The sequence below is a fragment of the Lacerta agilis genome, chromosome 8, assembly GCF_009819535.1.
Source record: "Lacerta agilis isolate rLacAgi1 chromosome 8, rLacAgi1.pri, whole genome shotgun sequence".
NCBI classification, from domain to species: domain Eukaryota; kingdom Metazoa; phylum Chordata; class Lepidosauria; order Squamata; family Lacertidae; genus Lacerta; species Lacerta agilis.
The window spans coordinates 50,437,192-50,456,996 of NC_046319.1; the positions used below are offsets into that span (position 1 = coordinate 50,437,192).

At 43.9% G+C, this 19,805-nt stretch overlaps 1 protein-coding gene across 5 annotated transcripts in view; it reads right to left on the reverse strand.

The window, feature by feature from the left end:
* KCTD15 (potassium channel tetramerization domain containing 15) overlaps window positions 1-19,805 on the reverse strand; it is a 64,350-nt gene that overhangs the window by 17,921 nt on the left and 26,624 nt on the right. For all 5 annotated transcript variants that reach the window (XM_033157402.1, XM_033157400.1, XM_033157401.1 and 2 more), the window contains exon 3: window positions 2,292-2,436. In XM_033157402.1, coding sequence (XP_033013293.1) covers window positions 2,292-2,436 — 145 coding nt within the window. The remainder of the gene's footprint in view (window positions 1-2,291; window positions 2,437-19,805) is intronic.

Below are 19,805 nucleotides of genomic sequence, written 5' to 3' on the forward strand. Positions count from 1 at the left end.
TCACATTGGTGGGGCAGGAAGATTCAAGGACAATCAAGGAAACATTTAAACATTTCAGTGTAGCATAGCATAGCATAGCATAAGATAGTATCAAAAGAAAAAGAATTATTTGCAGAATATGGATAGGTACCTTTTCAAAATGAGAACAAGAACATAAAGTGATACCGAGGACAATCCTAGTTGTGATCCAGAACTGCCATTCAAACAGAGTGCTGGAGAAGACTCGTTTAATTCAACACCAGTAGCAGGCCCAAGCAAACCTCCAAAAAAGAAAGTTGGTCGACAATATGTGGAGAGCTATCTGAGTCTCGGTTTCACATGAAAATGGCCCTCAGCCTATGTGTTTGAACTGTGGTGAGAAGCTTTCCAATTCCAATATGGCCCCGAACAATATGAAAATACACCTGGAAATCTGGAAATATTTCATCAATAGTTTGAACGGCCTTTGGAACAGCAGAAATGCCAAATGGACATATATATATATATATATATATATATATATATATATATATATGAGTAAAAGTCTCAGATAAGATGTAAATTATATCTTACCAAGTGGATGACTTGATTGCTCAACAGACAGAACTACATAACAGTAATAGCTGAAAAACTGATTAAGCCTGCCTGCAGCTTTGATTGTGGAAAAAATTGTTTAGTGATGATGCTGAATGACAAGTTATGGAAATTCCTTTTGTCTGATGAGACAATTTACAGAAGAATAGTTGATATGTCAGCTAATATTGAGAAGCGTGTTTCCAAAAATATGAGGAATTCTGAATTTGCCATTCAAGTTTATTAATCTGCTAGCACAATTGGAAAGGCACAATTGCTTGCCTCTATCAGATTCATTCACAATGATGAAATAATTACACAGTTCCTGCTTTGCAACGAGCTAGCAAAACATACCAGAGGACAATATATTTTCCAACCCTTGTCTGAGTATTTGGGGGAAAGAAAGAAAAAATTTGTGGGATTCTTGTACTTGAATTTGTATGGATGGAGCACTGTGTTTGACAGGGAATGTGAGAGGCTTGGTGGCACTCGTCAAACAGAAAAATCCAGATGTAATATCAATTAACTGTTTTTTTACACAGAGAGGCATTAATCACCAAGACCTTTCTAGCTGATTTGAAGTTGGTTCTAGATCAGGCTATGCACATTCTGAATTCCATCAAAGCAAAACCACTAAAAAAAGGTAGTATGTGGCCAGCTTCTGGTGCTTCTTCTTAATTGTTGTTAGATCCTGATAAATACCAGTAAGCTAAAAATGAGGAATTGGCTTAGAAAAACTGATCCTGGGCTTTGCCACATCTACTTCCCTTTCCCTTTCTGGTATCTATGACAACTAGTGGCCGTTTCTTAAGTTGTGGCTGTCAGTATTGTAATGTCTCATTCCCACATTGCATAATGTTGCGGGTTGCCTTTAATTACTTAATTGATGCATGAGTTTGGGAACTATTTAAATGTCTCCTCCCTCTCTCTCCTTTCACCCCTCTGCTGAAGAAGATGGATGTGAGAGTTGTCTTATTGTTTTGTTATTTGCTTTATAAATAAAACCTTAGATGTTACTTTCCAACCACAGTTGCTTCTGCTGCACTTTGCTGTAAGAGACTGAGTTTGCTATCTGCAAATGGGCTTTTAATGCTCACAGTGGCATCTGCAGCCTAGTGTCCGACAAGCACCTTAAAGAATAGAAAGGGCACCCTCTGCCAGAGCATGCCAGTTCCTGTCGCTCCAACAACATCAGACCCAAGGAAACCGAACATAAGTTGGGATTGTCAAAGCAGTCCCTTTAACAATAACACCAGCAACATCTGGGTCATGTGCAGACAAAACCCCACAGTTCCCTAACTATGTTTGGAAACCCTGTTCTAATCTGGTTTACAGCTAACTGAGAAGGAGAAGGGGATGACAGAGGATGAGATGGTTGGACAGTGTTCTCGAAGCGACTAGCATGAGTTTGGCCAAACTGCGGGAGGCAGTGAAAGATAGGCGTGCCTGGCGTGCTCTGGTCCATGGGTCACGAAGAGTTGGACACGACTGAACGGCTGAACAACAACAACAACAACAACGGCTAACCTTAACACTGGTGCACACCAAGAGTATACCACAGTTAGTTCCCAAAACTGAAAGGGAGAGGATGGAAAGGGGAGGAGACCACAGACCCATGCAGGCAGCGTTTTTCCAGCCTCAGCATAGTGGGGGACAGTACACCAGAGAATACAAACTTACCCTGAAATAAATGGCTTAATAAGAGAACAAACTGATTACAGGTTTCTGGCCTGTCTTACCTTAAAGTCTTCTGGGAGCAGCAGTTTCGACGTTCTTAAGAAGCTTAAGATGTATCTGAAAATTTCACCATCTCGATCAATGAAATAATGTTGTTTTAAACTGTCCAACACAATAGGTTCCGTGCCATTAAAGAGACGGCTTATTCTGGGAGGGGGAGAAAAAGGAAAAGGGGTGGGCACAAAATGGGAGTGGAAGGTCACATGATCTTGCGAGAATCACAGAATCTTAGACAGTAGTTTGGCAGATCTGTTGCTGAATCTCAGAAGGCTCTTTTATGGTCACCTGGCCCAGCCTTTGCCATCAGGGTTCCTTTCAGATATTTTGAATTCTGGACCTGATAGAGAATTATAGTCCAAAATGCCCGAGGGGCACTAGGCTGGCCAAGGGTGGCTTAGTCCAACCTCAAACTCCAAGACTGGAGCTGACAGAAATAGAGTTCACAACGCACAGTAAACTGTGTATAGCACACTCCCCCATTTAACCAACATTATCTTTATTATGGTGAGTTCATTATTAGGGTAACCCCAAAGATTAACCCAAATTTCCCACAAGGGGAAGGTCACCCGTTACTCACAAAATTATGATTTTTATTTTTAGTAGTAGTAGTAGTAGTAGTAAGATCACAGGGCAATTCACAATATAAAAATACAAATTAAAATAATAAAATATTATAATTAAAACAACAACAACAAAGTAATACCGCCCTTCCACAGACACATTTAAAACACCACAGAATATTTATCAGCCAAATGCCTGGTTGAAGAGAAATGTTTTTGCCTGGTGCCTAAAGATATGTAATGAAGAGAGCCTTCCTGGGGAAAGCAGTCCACAAATGGGGAGCCACTGCAGAAAAGGCCTGCCACCCTCCGGACCTCTTGTGGGAGAGGCACCCGAAGAAGAGCCTCAGCTGATGATCACAGAGTCTGGGTCAATTCATATGGAGAGAGGCGGTCCTTGAGGTATTGACGTCCTCAGCTGTTTAAGGCTTTACAGGTAAAAACCAGCACTTTGAAATAGGCCCAGAAACTAACTGGCAGCCAGTGCAGTCGGGTCAGGATCAGCATAATATGCTCAAACTGTCATGTCCCAGTGAGCAACCTGGCTGCCAAATTCTGCACCACAGCCATGACCCAGACAGCCCCGAAGTATTCACTTTTGCAAAAGTACACCCTCAAAGAATCTGTCATCCTCTCCTGTCAGTCGCGCTGTTGCAAAGCGTGCTTTGAATCCCAAAAAGAGCCCTCTTTTCAGACTACACTGCCTTCCTTGCAGAAGGAATCCCTCTAGCTCCTTCTCTTTCCCCTCCTAATTTGTTTGCATCTCTCAGGAACCACAAAGGTCCCACCAGAATAGCTAGAGTTTGGGTGTGATTTTTCCACTCGGGTAGTTTGGGGACAGGCAGCTGCCTGCCTCCCTGCATGGCCCAGATCGGAAAAGGCTCTTTTTGATGTTGCGCTGGTCTCCCACTTCATGTATAATTTTCTTTCCACTATCACTCCTAAATCTGGTGTTTCCAGTTCCTTCTAATTTAGTAATCATCTGCAGATTTCATTAGTGTGCCATCTACTCTCTTCTGGATTAATTACGGAGATAGCTGAAGTTGCTGGAGCTCACACAATTCCCTGCTGAACGCCGACGGAAGGTCCCACCCTTCTCTGGCACCCACCCTATGCGGTTGGTCACTCCCTGCCTTGTTTACGGATCCACCACTCTAGCATTGAGGCAGGTAAAACATACACGGAATCGTTTGGCATTTACATTAATTAGGTACTTGTCCAAAATGTATTTGTAAATCCCAGTGCACAGTCTATTTCTCTCCTGCTCCCCCTCTCCTCTCCTCTCCTCTCCTCTCCTCTCCTCTCCTCTACTCGCCACTACAACCACTAAGCCACAGCTATTATGAAACAGTATCCAAATAAAACAACTCAGTTTAGGAATACAGGTAGCGACTATTTTGTGCCTAATTGATGTGTGACCGCAAACACATAGGTACTTTTGGACCTGGAAGAGGGCAGAACAGGGTGGGCTTACGTGCATGGTACGGAACACAGGTACGAGTTCGCCCAGCTTGGAATTGTCATTCTCCACAGTTCCAGATGAGATTCTCTCCCAGCCCTATCTGAAGATGCTGGGGATTGAACCTGGAAGGTTCTGCATACAAAGCGGTTGCTCTGCCACTGAGCTACAGCCCTTCCGCAGCTCGGTGGCAATTTCTCCTCTTACACAAGCCAGGGTCAGCAATTGCTATGGCACCCTGGAACGTGGGCAGCTCCACACTCAGCACGCCGGCCTTGTGTCACAACAGCTTGTGTGGATGGCTTGCCCGTGACTTGCATTCACAACCCTGGGAACGTTGGGAGTTCCCAGCATGCAGGTTTCAAGATGAGGATTATGTCACCAGCGCTTGATGTGCTGCCTATGGCGAATGTTTCTGGAGCCATCTTTATTTCCTCAAGATTGCTTGCTTTCTGTCTGATTCTCAGTTCAGGGGAAGCCCTTAGGCCATAGATAGGTCTATTGCTCTGCTGACTTGGGATAACATTGTCAAAACAAAACAAAACAAAACAACATTATTTTTTAGGGAAAGAACTTAACAAACAAATGATCTCCACATTCAGAAATATCCAAGAAGTACTTTGCATCCCCAAAGACTCTTCTCTGTTGTTTTAGCAACCTGAAGACTGAACTCCAGCCTCCTCTTAGATCAGTGGTTCTCAAAGGGTGTGGAGAAGAGAGGATGGCAGGTGTGGAGGGAAGATTCAAAGACAATCAAAGAAACATTTAAACATTTCAGTGTAGAACCTCACACCTTGCATTGAATTTATATACATACATAAAGGTATATATGTCAGAGGCTTGGTTATACTTATATTTTGGGAGTGATTCATGTTTTTATGTAGTTGCATTGTTTTCTACTTTCTTGATGTCCTATGGTCATATAATAAAGTAGTTGTTTCCATGTTATAAATCAAGCAACTGCTATGAGCTGTTGCTTTTTGTTTTCCGATGTATTTCTTACCAATAAAAAAAAAAGGTGTGGTGCAAGTAACTCTTTATTCTGAAAGTGTAGCCCAGAGAAAAAAGTTTGAGAACCACTGCCTTAGATCTTGGGAGTCAGGAAAGGGTTAACTGCATCTGGGCACACTGTGCATGACTGGAACTGGAATTCCACTGACTCTTTCTTCCTTTTGGTTAAAACTGGAATCAATTAGTGGGGGATACACTGATAAGACTTGTGCTCAATCTTGTACTGAATTAATTGAGCAATGCTGTAGCTTTCAAGAACATTTACAGTAGTGATGAAAGTAGATTAGATGTTTGCTGGGACTCCCATAAAGTTACGACTTTAATTATGAATGTGGGCGAGCTGTTTTGCTGGTGTTCTGTGCCTGCCTTTTCCTGCCTCCTTTTGCCATGCATCTCCAGATGTTTCCTTTCTCCAGATTTTTCTTCAAGGCCGCCTATTGACTAACTGCACACAGCCTGAAATGCGGCAAGGCCAGTATTTTTTTTCCGGGGGGGGGGAAGGTGGGGGAAACTCACCATCAAGTTTGCTTGTTTATTGCGGGCCCAGTCGCAGTGCCACTCCACACCTGCTGGGCAGTGGCTAAATGTAAGATGTGATTAATAAACTCAAGCAGACAATGATCTGGATTAGAAATGGCCACAACTTTATTGATTACTATAGGTGGATTTTTTGCTCGGGCACTGGGTTTATATCTGTTCTAGCTCCCCAGACAAAATAATTATTATTATTATTTAATTAAAAGGGGTAAAGGAACTCAGTTCCGTCAAACTCCTGCCCCCCCCCCAAAAAAAACCATGGCCAAGGACACTCAGAAAGTGTCAAGCTTCATCTTCTGCAAGGACTAATGGCTGAAAGCTTTCCAGTCAAGTCATTATTGGGTGGACGGGAAACTTATTTTTTATTTAGTTATTTCCTTACGTTTTCTTACACTTCCTAGCTTTCTTCCAGCATGGACCCTGGGGGGCTCTCAGGCAGTCTCCCACCCAGGCACTAACCACATCCAGACCTGCTTAGCTTCAGCAAGGTGATGGCCTCTTGTGCCTTCAGACCAAACACCCAATAACCAAACAGGGCAAACTGGAAGTTCACACCTGTGGGCACTGTATCATCTTTACTGGCGATTCCTGCAAGGAAGGGGGTTGGACTAGATGACTCTTTGAGTCCTTTCCAACTCTACGATTCTATGAATTCGGTTTCACTGCAAAAACAAAAAAAAGCCTCAACTGCGTGCTGAAGAACAGAGTAAAACAAAAGTATTTTGTCTACTTATTTCTAAATTATTATTATTATTTTTAGTCCTGCCTTTTAGGGCCGAGCTCTCACCAGGCGACTTTCAAAGTAAATTAGGATTAAGAACATTGCAATCAAAACACAGAAGAACCAGAAAAAGAAAAAAAATCAAGCCAAAGCTTGGCAGTGGAACAAGAATGTTAGGGTTGATCAAAACATTACCTAAGTAGAAATGAAGCCCACCCCAAAGATGGAAGGGGAACTCTAAAGTTACAGCAGCACCACTGACAATGCCCTGCCCCAGATCCCTGCTAACTCCGTATTAAAGCCTCAGTCAAGCAGCCAGAGACGACCAGAAATTCTATGCAGGTGAGCTCAATCATCCTCACTTCAACCCCCAAATCTGTGATCCGTTATTTCCAAAAACCTTTAATGATCCTCAGTTACAAGTTAGTAGGCATGAATAGTCCTTTCCTCCATGAATTTGTTTCATCCTCTTAAACCCATCCAAGCTGGTGTCTATTAATGCCTCCTGCAGGAGTGAGTTCCATAGTTTAACTGTGCACTGAGTGAAAAAAAGAACTTTTCCTGCCCTGAATCTTCCAATATTCAGCTTCAGTACATGCCCTCTGAGTTCTAGTTCAGAAAGGGGGGGGGGGAATCTATATCCACTTTCTCCATGCCATGCCTAATTTTTACAAACTTCTTACTTGCTTTCTCTCTAAACCAAAATGTCCCCAAACAGAAACATTTCTTCATGGGGCAGTTGCCCCATCCCCTTGATCATATTGGTTGCCCCCTTTTCAACATTTTCCAGTCCCACAGTACCGCTTGGAGGTGAGGTGACCAGAATCTAATTCCCAATAACTCACCCACCCTGCATCCCCCAAGGACATCTATATGAACGCCATTACAATAAGAAACTAGGAAAACCCGTCAAGCAACAGCAACAAGTGAGCTTGGAAATCTGGATATGAGGCTCTTCCTAGTTGGCATGGGAGGTGTTAGGCAGTGAGTCACATTGTGTGAGAGTAAAGAGTTACTGCAAACACACAAGGGCACCTGTTTTTGTCACCTGTGACATACTAGAGTCAATGCACTTCCCAAAAACCCTTCCCCATCATTAGTAAACACAGCAGCCTTGTTTGTGCCTGCATTGCACTGTGCCAGGTGAGAGGCAGGATTCCTGCACCAAGAAAAGGAGGTGCCACAGATTCTTCTGGTCCAGCCTTCTCTTTGAAATGCTGAGTGTTCCCTGTGTGGAGATTCGCTTCTTTCTTTTGCTATGAAAGGGCACTCCATCCCGTGAGCTGCCACCTGATATCACAGCGAATGCATGGGGAATGTTTTCCAAATCGATGGATGACACAAACTGCCCAGGGTATCCAATACCACTGAAAGAGAGCTTCTCCACCCACTTGAGGCCTGCCTGTCATAAATGCTGAGGAAGAGGCAGTTTCAAAATGGCGGCAGGTGGAGGCAGCGTTGGGCACAATCAGCTGTCACTGACTGACATCATTTTCATTTGGTATCCTATCCACCTTTGGAAATTGTTAAATCATACTTTTCACTTCCCAGCTCCACACGTCTCTCCAAAGTATTTTTCCCCATTGCCTGCAATTTATTCTCCCCTTCTCCTTTTCACACTCAACAGACAACCTATTCCCTTATTAAATAAACTTATTAAGCTAATTTCATCCCTCCTTCTTTTACATTCACTTCTTTCTCCTACAACAGCATTCTTCTGTTATCCCCTTCCTTCTTCCTCTTCCCAATTTGTTTATTATATTTTTTATATCAGCTTATTATTACTACAAAGTATACATAGTATTGTTGTTGTTGTTGTTTAGTCATGTCCGACTCTTCCATCACCCCATGGACCAGAGCACGCCAGGCACTCCTGTCTTCCACTGCCTCCCGCAGTTTGGTCAAACTCAACTACATAGTATTAGTAATTATTAAATAATATCCTTCCAATGTGACCAATAATTACATCCGAAGTTGAGTTAACGAACATATGAGTAAATGTTGTATGTTCCCATTCAGTAGACTGGTTGGGAATGCTCCTTCTGGCATTTAAATAGACACCTTTGGCCAAATTCCATCCAGGATATAAAACGGCAAACATAATAAGCAACCATTATGAAAAGTGGAAGCAGTTTGCAAATGACTAGAACAGAGGACAAAGTACCATATATACTTGAGTATAAGCCTAGTTTTCCAGCACACTTTTTGTGCTTTAAAAGCTGCCCTCGGCTTATACTCAAGTCAACCATTCCTTAAGAAGTGTACAAGAACGGTGGTTCTTTACTCTCCCCAGGCAGCTTGTTCCATTCCTGAACTGCTCACATAAATGCAAACTTTAGACCCCAGAAGGCAGAAAGCCTATCAGTTAAGGAAGTATTAAAACCCCACAGGTGCTCACTTTCCCTGGCTCCTGCTTAAACAGGACAGGATCCCAGCCTTCTCTGTATAACACAAGGGAACATTGCGCTGTGAGTTAAACCACAGAGCCCTGGGGCTTGCTGATCAGAAGAATGGCGGTTCGAAACCCTGCGACGGGGTGAGCTCCACAGCAGCAAAGGAGGAAGAGGAAGGAGCAGCCCAAATGGCTGCTTTGGGCTGCTCGTTCCTCCTCTACCACAGTGGCAAAGGTGAACCGGCTTATACTTGAGTCAATAAGCTTTCCCACATTTTTGTAGGGAAATTACGTGCCTCGGCTTATATTTGGGTCGACTTATACTCAAGTATATACGGTATTCCCTTTCTAGATATGCACTTTTTGAGTGGGATAATTTAAGAGGCAAAGTATTTTGGATACAAAATTGCAAGTTATTTGATGGGTTGAATTCTGCCACAAACAATGGACTTTATTATTTATGGCAAACATTTAGTATATGTAAACTAGGTTGCAGATTGTTGGAATATACGACAACGCTTGGAACTGCAAAGTAGCCAGCAGGATATGGATGTAAAATCAAATCCATACGGCCTCGGCTGCCAAAGAAGCAACTTAGCTATAGAGAGTAAGATTTAGGAAAAGCACATGTGGCCGTGTGGAATTGTATGCCTTCAATGCTATGGAGATAGAAAATAGGAAAAGGGAATCCTTACAGGACTGTTTGATCTGAATGGGCTGGATGATACGGCCCCAGTTCTCTAACTAGCAATGGGTAAAACACACACAATAAACCCTATTTCCTGAAGCTCAATTTATCTGATTGTGGCTATATATAAGGTTAGGATTATCAGGGAGGAACTCAGGGCTGCATTTATGCAGCAACTGGCCAAGAACAGAGTAGAATCCAATATCCAAAGAACTCTCACTTTCGATTTTTAAATCCAAAGTCTTAAGCCCTTACAGTTGTGAAGATGTTAATCTAAAATGTGGAGTCAATGCCTGCTTGGAACCTCTGGAGCCAGAAATGGGCCTGAAAAAGATTTCTAGTGATTGGGGGCAAGAATTTAGGGCCTAGACTCCTGCCCCCTGCAAACACTAACAAATTGGGGATAAATTAAGTAGATAATACAGTGGTACCTCGACTTGCAAATTACTTGACATACAAATCTTTCGACTTATGAATGAAAAAAGTGCCCGCACGCCTACGAATTTTTTGACATCCGAAGGACATCCGTTGGCGGTTTTAGATGCGGTTTACTCGACTTACAATTTTTTTCCAAATTTTTCGTTTCCAATGCATTCCTATGGGGAAATCGCTTTTTCCGACTTACGAATTTTTCGACCTACGAATGTGCAATCGGAACAGATTAAATTCGTAAGTCGAGGTACCACTGTAATTGCAGAGCGATTTGCCAAACTGAGAGAGATTGCACACACGCCTTCAACTTGACTTGCCAGTGTGCAAAGGTTTTAATTTAATGTTGTTTATTTTGGGAATTTATATCCCACTCGTTACAATGTGATCTCAGCAGTTGTGTGAATGGCCATATTAATAACACCACTCAATGAAAGTCAAGAGAGGTGAAGTTTTATTACTTGGTAAGTGTCCCTGGAAGCTGATCGGTGTTGGAGGCAGGCTTTACTCAGAAGTAATGCAGAGTCTTCTTATATTCAAGCAGTCAGCTGGTGACTGTTTTAGGGGTGCCGAGCAATGAATCAGTGAGTGCTCAGGCAGGTATATACCGCCCCCCCCCGAATCTGATATAGCCCTGAGGCTGTTGTGTCACACCTCTAAAGTCATGCTATATTGAGGGTGGAAAAATATTTTGTGCTGGCCATGCAGACCCACCACTTCAACATTTATGGCTACTGGCCTCCACAGTCGAAGGCAGGGGATGCTTCAGAATATCAGCTGCTGGAAATTGCAGGAGGAGACAGTGCTCCTGTGAAACATGGATGCTGGATGAGATCGCCCATTGGCCTGATCCAACAGGCTTTTCTTAGGTTCTTTTATTTACACCAGAATTATAACAAGAAAATCCTTTGATGACATCACAATTTCACTTGCCAGACGAAGCGTAGGACAAATATTATCTTTGCATTCCTAAACGCCAGCACCACCTCTGTGGGGTGGGTGGGTGCCTGGAAATGTTTCAGCTCTCCCTGATGTGTCAGGAAAGGGCAACCCTAAACCCCCATTCCTTTCTGGTCCTCCCCTCGTGCCCCCACTCCAATAGCCTGCTCAGATTTCTCACTTCTACCAGCAGCTTTTCAGTTTTCTGGAACAGTAGCAGTGTTTAAGTCTGCATCTCGGGAAGAGAGCACCGAGAACATTAATTTTGGCAATTAATATTTAACTGTTCCGTAATATTTGTGCTATTTATAATTTATCTGTTTACACTCATTAAAAATGGATGCTGTAGACAGTTCCCTTGCCCCGTGTCAAATTGTTTCGTAATTGTGCATTTATGGAAAATATGCCCTGAAAGGTGTCCTTTTGGATTCTTATTTGTCTGGGCGCCCCGAGCGCAGGGCTCTCGCATGGCTCTGTCGCTCCACTTTCCCCCTGCTCCGCGGTGCTTTTCTCCACACTCCGGCTGTTTGATCCCAGACACAACAGGAAGGGCAAAGCGAAGTTGACAAGATCTCTGAGGCCTTCTCGGCACTTGATATGGAGTCTGTCAATTGTGCTTTGCTCTTCGGCTCAGACGTGGAGCTCAAGCGGCAGAGGTAGGAAATCAGGACATCGCCAAGCTGGAAAGAAGATCTCAGTGGGAGGGAAACGGCACCCCCCTCAAGCCAGGGAAAAGAAATGCAGGGGGCTTTTTCCCCATTGTCGTCTGAGAACCACAGAAGGCTGGCCCAACAGCTATAGCATGCTTGTTGTTGTTGTTGTTGTTGTTGTTGTTGTTGTTGTTGTTACATTTCTATTCCACCTTCCTCCAAGAAGCTGAAAATGGAGGCACATGTGGTCCCCCCCCACCTCTATTTTCACAACTTTGTGAGGTAAGTTAGGTTGAGAGATGGTGACTGGTCCAAGGCCACCCAGGGAGGTTCACAGCCAAGTGGAGATTTCAACTCTGGTCTGCAAGGTCCAAGCCTGAGACTCTAACCTTATATGCCACACTGCCTCTCACACCAGCGAGGGATGGGCCAAATATTGCAGGACTGTGGAAACAAATGCTCCTTCTCTCAACCCGATCATCTCATTCTGTCCTCTGTGGCCGTTCACAAATTTCACAGCTGCAGAAGCCACCGATTGCTTGAGTGATGGAGCAGTTATTTCCTCTTATCTTCCAGTGCTGCGCTGAGAGATTCCACAGCAGAGCGTGTGAGGAGAGGGAGAAAAATAGTGTGTTCTAAGCAACGCAGGAATGAGCTTCCTTGTTCCCTTCCCAACAAATAAAGAGCTTCACGGCCTTTGAAAGCTCTCCTCAAAAGGCTTGACGGAAGAGGGGAAACATCACAGCCTGTGAATGAACCTGCAAAGTCAGGTCAGCAGCACTGTATTGTTGGAGGGATGCGCCCCGAGAACTCTTGCAGGGATTTTGAAGTGGCAAAACAGCCCAGAGTCCTCATCTGGGAAAAAGGCAGGATATAAGTAAATAAAGTAAGAATAATAATTTGATACCTAAGATGTGTATTTTTGCAACCCAGTAATTGCAATTGTGTTATAATGGCTGCAACCCGTTTTGAGAACTTAGGTGGGCAAATGATGATGATGACAATAACAGCAGCAGCAGCAGCAGCAGCAGCAACATCAGGCTGCATGAGAAATGGCTTGGACCTCAGCTCTCAATCTCCAAAAATGGTTAACCCACTCTCCCAACTCTCATAAGGTGGTGGAACTGGAATGGCAGAAGCAGCGGTTCTGCCCCTGGCCTTCCTCTCTCAAATCCCCAAGTCTCTCATTCATATCTCTGAAACCTCCAGTTGCTCAGGGGGAAAAAACACAACAAAAAACCAACCCAAACCTGGTACTGATCAAGGGCAGGCGAATTGCCTCAAGGAAACAGGGGAGGAAGCAGCAGCAGTTTTATCAGTTATCGAGACTTTCCCAACAACGCTCGCTCCTAGCTACGCCGAAGAAATTGCTACAGGGCTTTCCTGGGGCCAAGAAAGGTGCTCCAAACTGCTTGCATAAAACACTCTTTTCTGAATCTTACCACAGCCTGCAAATCATTACGAATGAGGCGTGCCTAACCAACAAAATAAATGAAGGGGGTGCACGATTCCATCAGATTTAAGGACCAGCTACTGTGTGAATGGTGAGTCTGCTTGCACCCCAAAGCAATCCAGACCCAGCTGCGTGCCCTTAGGAATGTAGGAAGCTGCCTTATAGCGAGTCAGACCATATGTCCATCTAGCTCAGTATTGTCTACACGGACTGGCAGAGGTTCTCCTGGGTTTCAGACAGGGGTCTCTTCCAGCCCTATCTGGAGATGCATCGGGGATTGAACCTGGGACTTTCTGCAACGCAATGCAGATGCTCTACCACTGAGCTGCAGCCCTTCCCAAATAGTTATTCAGATTTGCAGGCCTGTAGCCACCCAAGTTATATTCACAGAAGAGCCATTGAAATTAATGGACTGAGTTAGGTCACATTGGCACCATATGTTGAAAAAGCCTTACAAGTTCCTTGGAAAGAGGACTGGTTGTTAAACTGTTCTTGAAAACTGTAGTTCTGTGAGGGGAGTAGAGGTCTCAAAAGCAACTCTCAACACCCTTAACAAACTACAGAATGTGGGATGTAATCCACTGGGAGCAGTCAAATAAAACATTCCTTGTTTTGCTAGAGTGGACATGCAAGGGAATGTTTGGTCCAGCCAGTCAAAACTTCCTGTTCCTCCTGGGCTGGAGCATCCTTCCTTGCATGTGACTAGTGGGTGGGCGTGACCTTTCCAGACCTGGTAAAAGGACAAGGCATGCTGCCTCTCTCCCTCTTTTCCATCTTCTTTTCGTCCTGTGAACTTCCTGGAATGAACTGCTGGCTGCCAGCCAAGCAGTCCCTCAGGTCATCTCCCTTATGGGAGAAACCTGTTTTTATACATTTGTAACTTTAAGCCTTAAGCCTGCCTTCAGGGATCACACTGTGCTCTGCCTGATCACGAGTAAACTTTCTTTTTATTGCTTATGAATAAGACTGTGGTGTCTTTATTATTTTAGGAGGGATTCAAGGGGTCTCACCAGGAAAATATTAGAACACATTTCAATCTGGACAAGCCAGATTGAATTGCGTATTGTCTTAAGAAACTCACATGAGTTTGCAACTAGTTTTCTGCTGTGTAAAGGGGAACGCACTCTGCTAAGTAAAGGAATTTGCTAGCGCAAGTTAGGAAGGATATTAATAAACAATATGTCCTCTCCTGCCACCCTGAACATTCCCACACAGAATTCTTGGGGGCTGTGGGGGAGAGTTGCAACTCTGGTATCATAGCACTTTAAGCATATGCTATGGATGTGGCAAAGTCCTATCCATCAATTTCAACGAGTCTATTTTGTGCGTAACTATTGCCAGGTGTAACCTAAACATTTTAAAGTGATGTGTATCTCGCCTTCCTCTTTAGCCAAGGGCTCGGGTATGGATTGTGTCCCTGCTACGTGCTCCCCACCTCCCCAGACATCGGAGCCACAAAAAGTGTGTCTTTCAAATGACTCTTGATCACTTCTTCGCTTGAAAGCCAGGAAACGCAAGTGGAGTTTTCCCCACCCTAGATATCTCTGGCCATATGCAGGGCACTAGTTATTTAGACAGATTGCTATATTGTGATTTTATGCTTAGATTTTTATTTTTATTTTTGTATTCCAAACCCTGTTCATCTGCCCTGAGGTCTGCTGAAGAGGAGTGGAATACAAATTGCTTACATAAATAAAAGGACCCCTTAATAAAATTAAGGGCAGATGTCAAACAAACATGAATATGTGAGTGTGCCATGTGTGCTTCAGCCGAAATTATTAGCAGTAATAGCGTGGGGTTTGCCTACTTTCAAACTATGACCTTATTTCCTGATTTGTGACCTTTAATTGTAGTGATCCAATTAATGGTAGGATATGAAGTGCTCTGGGTTCTTTCACTCCTGTGTGTCACCGTGCAGGGTTAAGGCTTCTTTGGTTGCCTCCCACCCCCCCAAGGGCAGGAATGGCTTCGATTTGCATTTCCTTGCTTTAGGAACTTTAAAATTATCCCAACCTTATGCACAAACTCTGCACTTAACGGGGCTTTCTCCCACTGAATAAATTACACCTCGCTTTCACCCTGACAGTCGAAAACTCCCTCTCCTTGCACATATACCTAAGAGAAAGTCCTCATCCACACCAAACATTTAAAACCAGTATCGTTCCACTTTGAACAGTGATGGCTTCCCCCAACATCTGGTGGGCGCCATGTCGGCTGCCCTTGCATAAAGGGGTTGCTTACTTCCTTTTCACACATATCCAGAGGCAGATGGGGACTAGGAAGGTGAAAATTCTCTTACCCAAGACCTTGGAACGCATGGAGTCAGGTATGGCAGGGTGGGCTGATGCAGAGGAGCAGGGACTGCCTTCTAAGAGCCACTGCAATCCTGACTGGTCCCACAGGATAATAGGCTTTCTCCATCTCTAATTTCTGTAATAACACTGTGTTTCTACTTTTTGACTTTGATGCTGGAGTGCCACAGGAGCATGTTACTTCTTCAGCGCTTTTGATGGTTATTACATCCACTAACTATTAAGCACCTGGAGGAATGACTGGATCTATTTCTACCGCCGAGATTTAATACTTTTATATTTTTCAGTGCAGATGAGAATATCTATTTTTTAATTTTTTTGCCACAGATGGGAGCTGGCTGTATGCAATCAAGACATATTTTAAAAAGTCAATGTACCAAAGAGAGGCTGCGCTGAGAAATTTCTTTTAAAGTTCTCCACGCATGTGTGTGTGTGTGTGTGTGTGTGTCAAACTTCCAGGAACAACGGATGAGGGGATGAAAGAGAATTGAGAAGTATACGCAGTGCGCTCCTGAATTTGAATAATGAATCCAATTAGGGGTTTTTTCCATGACTGATACAAATGCTGATCCAACTCAAATCAAGTGGGAAATCTGGACAAAAACGTTTGCCAGCTATCAAACAGGGCAGGCCTTAGCTTCAGAGGAGCCTCTGCTACTAAAGCACTTTTGGATAGCAGAGGTGGGGCTTGGGCTTGGGGTGAGCAGGCCATGCAATGAAAGAACTTACAAGGCAGAGTCCACCAGCCCTGCTGGGAAGACACCCGGCTGCATTCACACAGGCGATTTATTCAATTTCCCCAAGTTTTCCTAACTGTTCACTTCCATATTACAGCCGAGCTCTTGCACGATGCAAAAGCCACTTCTGGAAAATTAACGGAAATACAGTGCTGTTTCGTGCTCATTTCCAGATATTTGGATTCCAGAAAGAAAGAAAGAAAAGAAATACCCAGAAAATCTCAGGAGTTAAAGTGACAAAATTTGGGGCAGTATATCGTAAAGACAGTTCCATCCTGCTGTTTTCATGGGGGAAATCACGAGGGAAGAGATGCAGGCCTGTGCGGAAGGAATGGGAGAATAGTGATGCAGTTCAGTGATGCTCATTGTTGTGTCACATCACAGCCACTGGTGTGGATGAAACTTAGCATGTTGTGCCCCTCCCTTCTGACCTCTCCACCCCTAGTGGTGGGCTGATGCCTCCCTGCTTCCCCTTGGATTCTATTGGGTTGTTCTCCTCTCTCCAGGACAGAAGAGGGAAGATGGGAGTCCTGCTTCCCCAGCAGGGGTAGCCACATCCTGGGAGGGGACAGTATCCATCTCCTCCAGCCTCTGTACCCCCACTCTCAGCCCTCCCATGTTACCCCTCCATACCAGTCACTCTGCTGGCACTACACTCCTGAGCCATGAGATACCTTGAGACTCATGACAACCCCCAGCTTGGTTGGATTGTGTGTCGCTTGGTGGGAGATTAGGGAAGGAAAGTTGCTGGCTGCCAGTGTGTAAAAGCCAGGGTATGTGTGTCTGCACTACCCCAGGTGGGAGATGTGTGAGGTCCTTGGATGCTGAATATGCAGAGTCTGGATGCAGGTGCATCATCTGGAACAGAGTGGTGCATCCTATGCTAGGCTTCTTTTTTCATATTCTGCTTAGCTTCAGTTATTTAATTACATTGGCTACTTTGTATTGTTTCATTTAAGCTATTCAGTTAGCTTAGCTTATCTGTATTGTTTACACAACACTATGGATTTTTATTTTTGGTACTAATTTATAGCTGTTCCTAATGTGCTTTGAATTGTTATACAGATTGTTCATTTGATAACTGTGAGATACTTTGGCCACATTTGGGGTGGGTGGGGTGGGGAGGTGGCATTCAAATAAACTGAAACACTGATGGCATTGCTGTGCCTCTTAAGAACATATTTATGTTTCCAGGGCCTTTGAGAGTGCTTAATTTTAGTGGCTGTTGTGACCTTAATTCAGCTACGTTTTTTTAAAAAGCCTTTATTGAATTTTAAAAGTTGCTTATGCTTTTAGAGTTACTGATCACAGCCTTGAAACTTGACATGCAAAGAGGTCGAGAAACGCTTTGATAAATAAAATAGCAGAAAAATATCCCACAATTCTAGCACCACGAAACAGTGGACAACAGATGGGACCCATCAAACATACTAATCATCTGTAATAGGCCACTTTGAGAGGCCATTCCTTTGAGAGAAAGGAGACAGATGTATGCATGTGTCATAAGAGAGCTTGATTTATCTAATAAGAAGGGTCAGGACTCAGCCCCAAACCTGGGGAAGAGGCCTCAAGATGTTTGGGACTACAGCTCTGCCATCAACCCTCAGCATTACACAGCCGTGCAGGCAGGGGCTGATGGGAGATGCAGTCCAAAACATCTGGAGGGCATCAGGATGGGAAGGCAAGCATAGGCTCTGGCTACTCAACGGCAACAGAAGCATCACATGTTCATGCTCAGAACACCTTTTATCAATGCCTTTCTCCATATATGCCCACTTAACCACTTCTATCCACAAAACGGACACTTAACACATTTATTGAAGCATCTAATATGGCAAAGTTCAAGTACTAGAGAATAGGCTTTGCTCTAAGTTCAATCCAGGTAGGGCTACGAAAAAACCCCCTGGCTGAGACCTGCAGAAGCTGTGTTTCCTTCAACAATGCAGGCTGGATAAGAGTACCTGGGCTAGTGTTAACTCAGCAGGGCAGTTTCATATGTTCAAGAAAGAAATCCACATGCCAAAACAGAATGTTTGAGAAATTCCAACGGAAGCTGATCCAATTCATTATTCTTCAGATTTTCACACTCCTCTGAATTTTGCAATACAGTTGTTTGTTATCATCATCATCATTTTAAATTTGTATACCGTCTTTCTATCTTACAATACTCAAGGCGGTTTACAAGCTGAAGAAACAAAAAATGTACATCTTGTAACAATCCAATGCAATGCAAAAAATGTGATAATAAAACATAACTTTAAAATAAGCAACCTACATCAAAAAGTACATTCAACAATCATTAGGATAGTATAAAATAATAATATCAGCATATAAAAGTTAAACAGAAATTCACCCTTAACAGTTACGATAAGTAATTTCTAAACTATAATTCATAAAAGCACCGAACTGTGTGGTTTTAGAATAAAACACATTCAAAAACATATGCATGGAGCTAAAATGTGTATTTTAATACACATCTTCGTGCGGGTTCATTTGCAGATTAATGCGGGACTTGTGGATGAGCAGGTGCAAAACTGAGCACAGGTCACAATCAAACTGATCCACCTATCCCTACTCAAAACACATGTACTGCAGGTAGTAAGAAAACTCCAAGGGGGCGGGGAGCTGGAATGTGAGAGACAGAGAGCATGATGGTTGGGTAGCAGATCAGAAAGGGGCAAAACAGGACAGGGGAACCTCAGGCTCTCTAGGCCTCTGTATCTGGATTCTCCTCAGGACACATTGCTCACTGGACCTACACTTCTGATAGAAGTTTATAAAATTATGCATGGCAAACTATGGGAACTACTACTCCCTCCGGAGGCAGCGATGGCTACCAACTTGGATGGCTTGGGAGGAGGATACGCCAAATTCATGGAGGAGGCAATCAATGGCTACTAGCTTTGATGTCTATGCTCTGCCTCCACGAGTGGAGGTGGCAATGCTTCTGAATACCACTTGTTGGAAACCACAGGAGGGGAGAGGGCTGTTGTGCTTGAATCCTGCTTGCTGGCTTCCCTTTAGGGCATCTGGTTGGCCACTGTGAGAAAAGGATGCTGGACTAGATGGGCCACTGGCCTGATCCAGCAGGCTCTCCTTATTTCTTAAATAAAATGACACACCCCTTCTGTGGCCAGGGATTGCCAACTGTTCCCATTTTGGGGGAGTGCTCAGAATCCCAGGCTTATTCCCTCCATCCCAAAAGTTTGCTGTTGCCTGTGCATGTTGCCTTAGCCATCACAGCTCTGTCTGGGCCCATCTTTTCACCCCACACAGTGGTGCGGAAGCTGCCTTTAGATGAGCTCTGCCCGAGAAGCAGAAACATCACGTAGACATGGGGGCCCTGTGCAGGAGTAGTACGCCTGTTTCCATGAGGATTTACTCAGTCCTATTTGAATATCACATAAGCAGGTAAAAGATTAAAAAATATATAATCACATCTATAAAACATCCTGTTTTATAAGACCATTGTGGCTGCTGCTGCAGAGGGTCCCTGCGCTCTTTTATGTTTCAAGTAACACAAATTTGGGATGTAGAAACTGGTGTCTGAGCGAAAGCTCATCCCATTAAAACAAATCCCTCAACCGACATCTTCGCGTTCCTTGGCTCCCCTAAGGGCCTAGCTCTG